The sequence below is a fragment of the Sinocyclocheilus anshuiensis genome, unplaced genomic scaffold, assembly GCF_001515605.1.
Source record: "Sinocyclocheilus anshuiensis isolate Anshui unplaced genomic scaffold, SAMN03320099.WGS_v1.1 scaffold1036, whole genome shotgun sequence".
Lineage (NCBI taxonomy): Eukaryota > Metazoa > Chordata > Actinopteri > Cypriniformes > Cyprinidae > Sinocyclocheilus > Sinocyclocheilus anshuiensis.
The window spans coordinates 500,681-511,745 of record NW_015550226.1 but is presented as its reverse complement, the minus strand read 5'-3'; the positions used below and the strand labels follow the sequence as shown (position 1 = coordinate 511,745).

Below are 11,065 nucleotides of genomic sequence, written 5' to 3'. Positions count from 1 at the left end.
CAGAACAACAACCCTGTGTCCCAATGTGCATACTATCCATCCTAAATAGTATGCAAGATTTGAATAAGTGTCCCAAAGCATAGTATGCTGAAAAGAGTATGTCAAAAGTTTCCTGGATAGTCTACTAACTCCGGTAGATTTTCGAAGTGTGGATCCGTGTACACTTTAAAGGATAATACTGCCCACAACCTATTGCGCTTTGTAGAAGGATCTAGTTCAGAACTACAAACTAGATGTGTTAAAAAACTACAAACATGACGACTTGGTTAAAGGAGTGTCTAATGCTATTTCATGCATGTTGAGTTATTTATAATGTTAAAGAGTTGGATTCTCATGCTAAATATGGCCAAAGTTTCAAAAAACGATCTGGATGTAGAACGGAGTAGTTTTGTGCCAAATACACTCCTTCCGGTTTCGTACAAGTTTCGGAAAGTTTTTTTTTGAGCATTGATCTTCATGACGTAATGAAGGGAGGAACTCCTTTTATGGGTATTTCTCCCGGAAGAGCGCACGCGTGCATACATCAACCAGGGGTGTGTTTCCCAAAAGCATCGTTAGCTAACTATGATTGTTAGTTCCATTGAACTCTATTGGTAACGGCGGAACTTGCAACCATAGTTGTTTTTGGGAAACGCACTCCAGAGTGTGAGCAAGAGTGCACCCATCAACACGCTTCATTCAGCAGCACTGCACGGGACTTTCTCAAGAAGAATGTCTCCAAAGAAGTGTATTTTTGGCTGTAAGGGAAAGATAACCTTGTTCAGCTTCCCAAAAGAACCCAGCGTTACGTAAACAGTGGATGCAGTTTGTTTTTCCGGGGCAGCAACGGAGTTTTGCAAGTGTGCTTGTTGACGAACGTTTTATAAACAAGGCCCAGTTCGACACTGGATTTGCACATCGTTTGATACTGAAAGATGGAGCGGTCGCAGCAATAAAAGATCATGATTCGGAACTGTAGACGGTAAGTGAAACAGTATCAAATGTCTGTGTTTTGTTTTTAATCGGTGCTCAAGTGCACTGTAAATAGGTTGCTGTAAATTGTAAAAAACAATCCAATTGTGGTACTGCACTGTAAACCATGATTTTTACCATCCCAGCGCCCCCCCCCCTAAAAAAAAATCACAATAACTCATGAGCTTTAGTTCTGATAATATTATTTTTAATTGTTGAACATTTTCTTTTTAAAAGTACAAATTACAAATCTTGACCTCTCAGATGCACTAGCTTAAAAAAGGGCATCACCACAGTCCCCTGGGGACTTTGTATCATGGAAAAACGTACACATACTGAAAAGCAAAAATTGGCAAGAACACTACCAGTCAAAAGTTTTTGAACAGTAAGATTTTTAATGTTTTTAAAGTCTCTTCTGCTCACCAAGCCTGCATTTATTTGATCCGAAATACAGCAAAAGCAGTAATATTGTGATATTTTACTACTTAAAATAACTACTTTCTAGTTGAATATATGTTAAAATTTAATTTATTCCTGTGATCATAGCTAAATTTTCAGGATCATCACTCCAGTCTTCAGTGTCACATAATCCTTCAGAAATCATTCTAATATGCTGATAAACATTTTTGTTATATTATTATCAATATTTAAAACAGTTGAGTACATTTTTCAGGATTCTTTGATGAATAGAAAGATCCAAAGATCAGCATTTATCTGAAATAAAAAACGTTTGTAACATACACTATACCATTCAAAAGCTTGGAGTCAGTATAATTTTTTTCTTTGGGAAAGAAATGATAGAAATTACTACTTTTATTTAGCAAGGATGCTTTAAATTGATCAAAAGTGATGATAAAGACATTTAGAATGTTACAAAAGATTTCTATTTCAGATAAATGCTGTTCTTCTGAATTTTCTATTTATCAAAGAAACCTGAAACAATTCTACTCAGTTGTTTTCAACATAATAATAATAACAATAATAATAATAATAGTTTTCTGAGCAGCAAATGTAGAGAAGATAACTTACTATGCTTCTCTTTGTTCAACTAAGTTAGTTAACTTCGGCTAACTGACATTATTAACTTACCAGTTGATGTTATCATCAATACTATGGCATTCACAAGAGGAGGATCCAAAATACACCTCTGACGTTGCAGACTACATCCAGACTAGAAATCTGAAAATAACAAACAAAAGAAGTACTAGAAAATACTGTTTAAAATCTCCACTGAAACAGTGGTTTGCCTAACGCACCTTACCTCAGTATTTCACGTTAATTCGCTGTTAAGGTTAAATAACGCCAGAGGAGCTAACTTGCATTAAAGGGCAGCAGAATGTACAAATGCGTTTCTCGGTTTAACTAAGGTTTATTTCGTCTAATATAGGTGACCTTAACTTAATCACCAGTCGATGTTATCAGCCTTTTGGTGGCATTCCGGCCGTCTGTCAGAAAAAATGGCTCCAACTCCCAACATGAAAAATGACACGATGAATAATGTTAGTTTGCTGTTAACAAGTGAAAACATCTTAAAATATCGCAGTTTTGCATAAAACAGAAATAATATACTAAACTTTTGACGAGTTAACGGTGCATTTCTCTTTTGTCCTTTTACGGCCACTTCCACCAAACTCCCTTGCCATTGGTCAGTTTTTTTGTGGGCAAGTTCACTACTGTAAATTGATTTACAGTAGTGAGGAAATACAGTAGTGACCGTATATTTTCCCATAATCCTTTGCTGTTTACAGTAAAATACTGTATACACATTTTACAGTATCTTACTGTACATATTACAGTAACATACTGTTCAAATTACAAAAATCGGTTACAGTGTGCTTGTCACACTTTAGATCTGCCCACGGCGCGCATCCAGGAGCTAGGCTGTTTTCGGAGAGAATCGTAAATGCTATATCTTTCTTTTATAAATATGATCAAACTAAAGACTCTTTGGAGATATGAAGGATGCAATACTACTTTATAGGTACTCAGGATTAACATGAGATTGGGTGAAACTGTGTGTTATGTCCCTTTATGTAGACAAGTTTAGATAAAGGGGTCGGAGTTAATAATCAACATTTAACCTTGCTAAAAAAAAAAAAACTTAATGTTATCCGTGTTATATTTTATCTGCAACAACAATGTGAACTTTTCTAAACCAGTAACTTTTAAATGCATCATTATGCAAAACACAAAATAAAAAAAAATAAAAAAAACCCCAGAGTTCTCCACATGAAACACTCACGACTGACAGATCAACATGCTTGGCTACTCTTTTACTCCTTTACCATCCCTACACTTAACTATACTCACTTTCCTGAATGGCTTGCTGTTTCACAAATCAGGTGGAGGTTTCATCATGATTATCAATATCCTACGGAATTTCCTCAGAAATTCTTCCCACGGGCAGCTGTTTTTAGACATGCAAGTACAGCTCCTAGCTACTTTAGTGGGATCAAGAGATGAGATTACATTCCAAGAAATAAAATCTGACAACAATGGTGGAATCAAATGTACTTTAGATCAAATTACACATTTTTCCGGCCGATTGAGCTAATGCACATGAACATTCTACAGTAGACAAACACAGAACTGGCTCTTTTAACTTTAAAGCAGGAATCCCCTATATTCAGAGCTGTTAAGAAAAAGTTTGTTACTTCACTTGTTGTTGTTTTTTTAACATAAATGTATTTTAATGTAATGCATTCTACATGATGCAGAGTGATACATGTAATGAATCTAGAATATATGAAAGTTTCACTTTTTGTGATGAAGTTTTTATGCGATACAGATTAAAGTGGCTTCATAAATTACTTTTTAAAAATAAGCGGTACATTTTTGTTTAAATTGATAGTTTAGTTGTCCTATAAAGATTGCCAAAGTAAAACATAAATTACTTATAGGTATTAAGCAGTGACATTGTCAGGCTTTATATTTACAAAAAATAAGCTTTTTGAATGTGGCAGGATTGTAGTATAACAATTAATAACAAGTTTTTAATGTGATACAGATTAAAGTGGCTTCATAAATTACTTTTTAACAATATTAAAAACACAAAACACACCTGATGCAAATTCTTTGCTCTTCATTTTCTATAAGCAGCGTTAACAGACCCTGTTGTATTTTCTTGTAATTTATTAAAAGATGGTACACCGCCATCTTGTGCCGACTAAACTGACTTGAACGCACCTGACGTCGTAATTACGACTTGTCAACTCGTAAGTACGAACGTCCCAGGAGGACTTGAACGCAGCATTACACAAGGTGCTACAACAGTATAAAACACCAATAAAAGAAACAACACAACTCCATAATAGCAATAACAACAACAACTGTAATTATACCTTAAAGGTTTTCTGTTAGGTTTATTCCATCTATAGGTTTATTCCATCTATAATTAAATACTATAAGTAATTTAGAAAGCTACACGTACCTTAGTAAACGTGTTCATAGCCCCACCCCACTGAATAACACAGCACTACCTAAAAGCAGGAAGTAGCTACATTAGTGGATCATCCATCCAAACCACAAGCAGCTGAAACAGAAAAACAAAGCCTACAAAATTATATTTTGGGCAGATGTGGATTTTTTGATGTACTGCTGAGGCCAGCAATCGAAACTTGTAATCTACATATCGCGTGGACGCGTTTGGGCAAACAAGTACGTCTATATGTGTGTGTGTTTGTGTGCCTGTTCGTCAAATCACGACATCTTATACGGTGCCGTAGCCTTTGCGTAAAATATGCTCTATTTCTGCTCAGCTTGTTTTCTAGCTGAGCAGATGCTATAGTCAGTGGTTCTGTTTCTGTCATGACTGGACTTACTTATTATGTAACGTGTCGCGGTTCGGCTGCCACCTTTTCAACTTCTGTGCCTGATGTTATGGACGCATTCAACGCATGTTAGCCGCTGCTCTTTCTGTCACTGTTACTCACTCATTAAAACAGATTGCAAGGTTTTCAGTACAGTTCAGCACTACGTTTATGTTAACATGAGTATTTGTTTTTCCGTGTAGCCAGAGGCCCCGATTTGTAGCAAAAATATGTTGTCACAGTTTTATTTGCATATAAGTTACTACACTAAACTTAAGCGCGTGTCGAGCAGATGTGAAGAGATAACCGTACAGCGGTTGAAATACTATAGTGTGTTACGTTTTAATTATAATATTTTTAGTAATTATTTTGTGTTACCAGTAGAACACATTACAGATTACTGACAGGAAGACATACTCTATTTGATTTTTTTTCATCGAGAGTTTAGTGTTAACAGTAGTCGCACAATTCAAAGATGTAAAAGCTTCAAGCTATGCAAGCTTCAAAGCTTTATTATAATCGCATAATGCTGAAGATTTTCAGTCTTTCATGTGAAAACACGACCGTAAACTATACATTTCCGCGTTTGCTTCTCTTGTTCAGATGGAAACTAACGTGGGCGACATACAGTCGTATTTTCGTCGAGAGGAATAAATGTGTTGGGAAACCAAAGGCGGCGTCTCAATAGCTGATTCAAAACAACTCGATTATGGTCGAGGGTGTCTCACCTGGCGACTGTTTTAGTGAAATCTCGCCCTCTTCTGACGGAGGTCCGCCACACGCTTCCGATGAAATACAGAAATAGTCGCATTTCTCCGAATCCCCATCACGTGAAAAGTCTCCGAAATATCACACACAATCTTCAGTATTCAACTATAGGTTCCCACAGGAAAAGTCACTCTAAAGAAGTGTTGCAGGCACCGGTAATTAGATACACTCTCAGTGTGATGACTGACGAAAAAAAACAATAGAACCATCACAGAAAATTCTAATAAGTTTCCACTACAAATACCATTACAAACCATCAACGTTTAACCATTAAAACCATTAAAAATGGTTTTCTGTAGTGTGTTTTGAGACATATTCCATTAGGATTTATTGGTTTTAACAAGCCAACAATAGAAGGTGACCAATTACCATTACAGTTTCCATTAAAACCAATACAAGTCCCATTATAACCAGCAAAACCATTACAAATTTTGTGATGGTGTCTATTTTTTTTTTTTCAGCAGAGGCCACACAGGTTAAACTGAAAACCAGCTGCAAATAAAATAACAAATTAAATCTCATATCTCTGTTATTGAGAAGTTTAGCTCTATTTAATAACTATGCTTAATTTCAAATGTTTGAATTTGCTGATTAGCCTATGCCATTTTTTAATGAACATTAATGGCAGATATACAGTGAGTAATTCTATATGACTCGCCTGAATTGTTTAAATTGTTAGTTTCTTATCATTCAACCGGTTAAAATTTACGACACGTGTATGCTGTGTTAGAATGATCACGTCAGTATTTTCACATGCAATATGTCTGTTTAGACTATTGGTTCCTTTCTGGTGACACACCAGCGATAATCAACACCAAAATGAGGGAAACTGTAAAAGGTTTGTGCTCTCTTACACTTTCTTGCCCCCATAAAAAAGTAAAAATGAATTAACGCTGAAATGTTCTGCGTCTTCACTATACTTGGTACTCCCTTAAAGGGGTCATATGACGTTGCTAAAAAGAACATTATGTTGTGTATTTGGTGTAATGCAATGTGTTTATGCGGTTTAAGGTTCAAAAAAACACATTATTTTCCACATACTGTACATTATTGTTTCTCCTCTATGCCCTGCCTTTCTGAAACACGTCGATTTTTACAAAGCTCATCGGTCTGAAAAGCGAGGTGTGCTGTGATTGGCCAGCTATCCAGTGCATAGTGATTGGCCGAATACCTCAAGCGTGTGACGGAAATGTTATGGCCATTAACATACTGTGATGCTGTGTCTCCTGGCACGACGACACAAAACCAATAAAACCCATTACAAACGAAGCATTTGTTGCATCCAGTGGGGACATCATTACTGATTTACTGATTAATGACTTATACTGTGTTTTTACGCGTTGCGTATCGTGCCGCGTGCCGAATTCCTCAAGCGTGTGACGGAAATGTTACATCCCTTACCATATTGTGATGCCTGCAGCAACCACATGTAACGACCGCGGGCTGGACTCCGCTTCGTCCACGGTGAAAGCCGATCCGGCGATCCACAGCGCGAAGTTGATGTATTTCCTCAGCGACCAGCATGGATTAGCTCCAGGCATGATGAAGCGGATATCGTCCTCTGTTGGAAGGCCAAACAAAGTAGTTTCGCTTTCACAACGAAACACACAGCATCTCCACAACATGTCGGCGGCAACAATACTACTGCCAGAATAAAAGTTACGCCTTCTTTCTTTGCGTGAACATTTGGGCGGTGTTATGCAAATCTTCCCACACAGTGACGTAGACATGTGGGGGCGTGTTTAAACAAGGCTTTTTAGGAGAGCGTGGACAAGTCTTAACTTTTATTAAGAATATCTCTTTGGATTTGAGACTTTAGTCTTTGCAACTTTACAGATCTTCTTTATGCACCAAGAGCTTGTAACACTCCAAAGAGAAAGGAAAAATTGAAATCGCATCATATGACCCCTTTAAAACATAAGTTCACCCTGAAAGTGAAACTTAAAACAGTCTTGCTCATTACACTTTAAGTCTAAGGAACAAGAATGTGCAAAATGTTTATGTACATGTACTCTGTGATGTGCACTAGAGAGATCAGTTTTTGTTTCATGGAGCATCCATTTTTACCTCAGTGTCTTCTGTGTGAATGTATCATCTTTGCAGACCACAACAACTGTGATGAGTTTGTAACTAGAGCCTCCAGAAAAATTAAGGGGAAAAAAATGTGGTATACCTTTGCATCCTGTGCCATGATATGTAACCACCAGCTCATTTGAAACAACGGAGTGTCTCATGGGAGTGTCTCACCTGCCAACTGTTTTTGATGAATTCTTGCTTTCTGTGGATGGCCAGTTTCACACACACCTTTTAAAAATGGCAGAACGACTTCCTCTGGAGTACAGATCCATGCCTAGATTCAGTGAGAAAAGAAATTCAAAAAACACAGACTGTTTTTCCTCCTCTTTTTATGCTATGGTCCTAGTCATTCTAGTGGGTGAGACTTTCTCATGGGCAGACAGATAGGTCTGTGGACACATTACAAATGGTGAACAGTCCCAGTTCTGATACTGGTGATATATCAGCACTCCTGTAAGGCCTTTTAGCCAATCAGATTTTAACTTTTATTAACATTTAACTTTTATCTTAAAATTTACTCACACTTATGTCATTCCAAACCATTATGAATTTCTTTCTTTCAAAATTGTCTAGGAGCTCTTGATTCATGTAATGTCATAATTCTTGAATTATTATTTTTGATGAATTTCTAAGGCTAAGGAGCCGTCCGAAGATATGAAGCAAATGTTTTACAGCAAAAGGATACAAGAGTTTGGATTTCCAAGAGGGCACTGTTGTTTCAACTATGAAGTGGAAGCTATATCTGAATTGGAAGCTATATCTGAGTGCACAAATGCTGTGTATAGAGAGCTTTGAGGGATCAACGTTTCTTGCCAAACAATAATGTGACAAAATACAGAGATACCCAGGTTAACTTTGAAAGAGCTGCTGTCTTGACTATCTAAGAACAGAGAAAAGTGAACCGGATGCCTTTATAGGAGGGTGGTATTATGGTATAAGACTATACCATAGTACATTATTCCAAGAACAAATATTTAGTTTATCTCAACTGGCTAGACCTGAAACTCATTGCAAGCTATTAAAATTGTTTAACAAAGTGTATTTGATTAATCAAGTAGTTAATCTGAATTAATATGCACAATTTTTTAGTGTTTGTTTTTTGTAGCACAAACTAGTTTGATTATATAAAGTAATTTTTTTTTGCCTTTGTAATTATTAATAAACATTGATTTTTCCATTTTGTCTCAGGAGCATGGGGCAGCATCTTGGAAAACATGAGCCACTTTCTGTTCCCAAGGTATGTATATCTGTCTGTCTGTCTGTCTATATGTATATATTAGGGGTGTAACAGTTCAGTTTGTATCATCGGTACAGTTCAGGATATGCTATGTTTAGGGAAAAAGGAATATACTGTCAAATAAAAATAAAGAAAATAAGAACAAATAATACAAGCAACAGCACAAATAAATACAATATAGCAAAGATAGAAATAAAATAAACAGTGCTTTTGATGACAGCATAAATGACTGGTCATATTCGAGCATAAAGCACTCGCATTGAAGAAAGTTTACAAAGAGTGACTGTTTTGTCCACATTTTAATCTGAGCAACCCTATGACTCTCAAAAGATTTTAATAATAAAAAAACTACTACTACTACTAAAAATGATAGCTGTAAATAGAACACTAATTTGGCCTATTTTTAAATATTAGCTGATAAATAAATAAATTCATGCATATATACTAGCAGTGTAACAGTTCTCTTTAAAAAACATACCATTCTCCACCCACGGCTCGGCATGCACTTGCACCGCGGTTCAACTTAAATCTGACAAGGCACCTGTAATATTGTTTGTTACAAATAACACGTAAAACAGACGGGGTTCAGCTAATGTATGTTTCTGTGGATGGATACACATTCTGGCTTCCCAATATATTACAACAACAGCGATGAGAGAAGAAAAAAAAATCGGGTGCCTTGCATTATGTTGCAGTAATTTAACCTTCATCCTGGGGGAAAAGTAAGTACACCATTTGTGATCGTCACTTCTTCACGTTAGATTCAATCATTTCTGACAGGTTGACAGAATCAAGGCATTCACCATCCTGGATGCAAAGACTGGTCTCACACGTGTCTCGGTGAGAAATCATAAATGCTGTTTCAGATATCCATGCTGATAAATGTCCTATAGTGTTTCAAAAACGCATGAAGCAGCTAATCAAAGGACAACCATGTACATCATTAATACTGTTTGGGAATATATCCATTAAGGCAAGAGATAAGCATCTTCAGATATGAAGAGATTAGTAGCTGCAAACCCTAAAATCAAGCCAAGCCATTTCATTATATAGTCTCTAAGGTGGTACAGTATGTGTGGGCTACTGTCCCAGTCCACAGGGAGTGTTACATTAGATCCCAGTGCAACAGAAGCTACATGCTGCCCTCTTGTTGATAATCATGGATTACAGAAATTACTTGAAATTACCAACTGCTTGGTAGTAAATGTTACAGTGAGATAATCACTCCCTGTATATCAGCTGATAAGCCAGGATGGAGAATGATGCTTAGAGAAATGTTGCATTTACATCTAAAACTCTGCTGTGTTTCAGAACTGCTGCTTGCCTCATCTGTTTATCACATAGGCTGTTCCATCAATACCATGATGCAGCACTTGGTATTAGCATGTCTTGGGTGACCAATCCCAAGTGATCATATGCAAATGATGCATAAATGGCATCTGAAACTTTTTTTTGATCTGTTCATTCAACCAAAATTTAGTAGCACCATTTAAAGTAACATTTCACACTATTAATAAGAGGTCTTGCAATAAAATCCCAGAAGAATACATTTTGTCAGCTACATTTTTATGATTTCACTAGCCAGGTTTACATAGGCTTGCACATATTTTTATGCAGATTTTTACATTGAAACCACAAGATGCGAATAGATCTGGAAACTTTAACAATCAAATGAAATTAAAAAAATTTACATATTTGTGTATGCATTCACTTGAAGTGTGTATATTTTTTATTTGGTAAGCAGACGCGCATAAACTACAATGGAAGCACATCCAATTCCTAGAATTCAATTGGTTATCAGGAAGGCTATTCCAGATTTTGGGAGCCAAATGCGAAAAAACTCGAGAAGCACGTAAAAATAAATGAATAAAAAATTGTTTTGCCTCAAGAAGTCATGTAACTAATTAATATGCTCAGAGAAGAAAAGAACTGTTGCTCTGGTGATTCTGAAATGCTGGAGCCAAAGCCTATCATCAGAATAATTGGCTACTATTACAGTACATCTCAGAATGCTATCGCCCACAGACATAAGGCATCTGTCACCGATCACTATCAAAAAAGAAGTTTGTGTTGTTTGTTTGCTTCCATTTTTTTTTAAAGAGCAACAGGGGTTTCCCCATTTGCTGCTTCTTCCATTTTGTTTCATGTCAGTTTTTCCAGAGGGGATGCTTTAGTGTGCTTTACACAGGCACTGGGACTAAATTCATTTTCAACAAATAGGCAA

General features: G+C 36.5%; 1 protein-coding gene across 3 annotated transcripts in view; it reads left to right on the top strand.

Annotated features, from left to right (window-relative positions):
- Positions 1 to 4,425: 4,425 nt before the first annotated feature.
- The window catches only part of LOC107661001 (myelin basic protein-like), a 33,271-nt gene continuing 26,631 nt past the window's right edge, over positions 4,426 to 11,065 (top strand). For all 3 annotated transcript variants that reach the window (XM_016450440.1, XM_016450439.1, XM_016450438.1), the window contains exons 1-2: positions 4,426 to 4,608; positions 8,793 to 8,841. Coding sequence is in view for 1 of the 3 variants with exons in the window: in XM_016450438.1 (XP_016305924.1) it covers positions 8,797 to 8,841 (45 nt within the window). In the remaining 2 variants the exon portion in view is untranslated. The remainder of the gene's footprint in view (positions 4,609 to 8,792; positions 8,842 to 11,065) is intronic.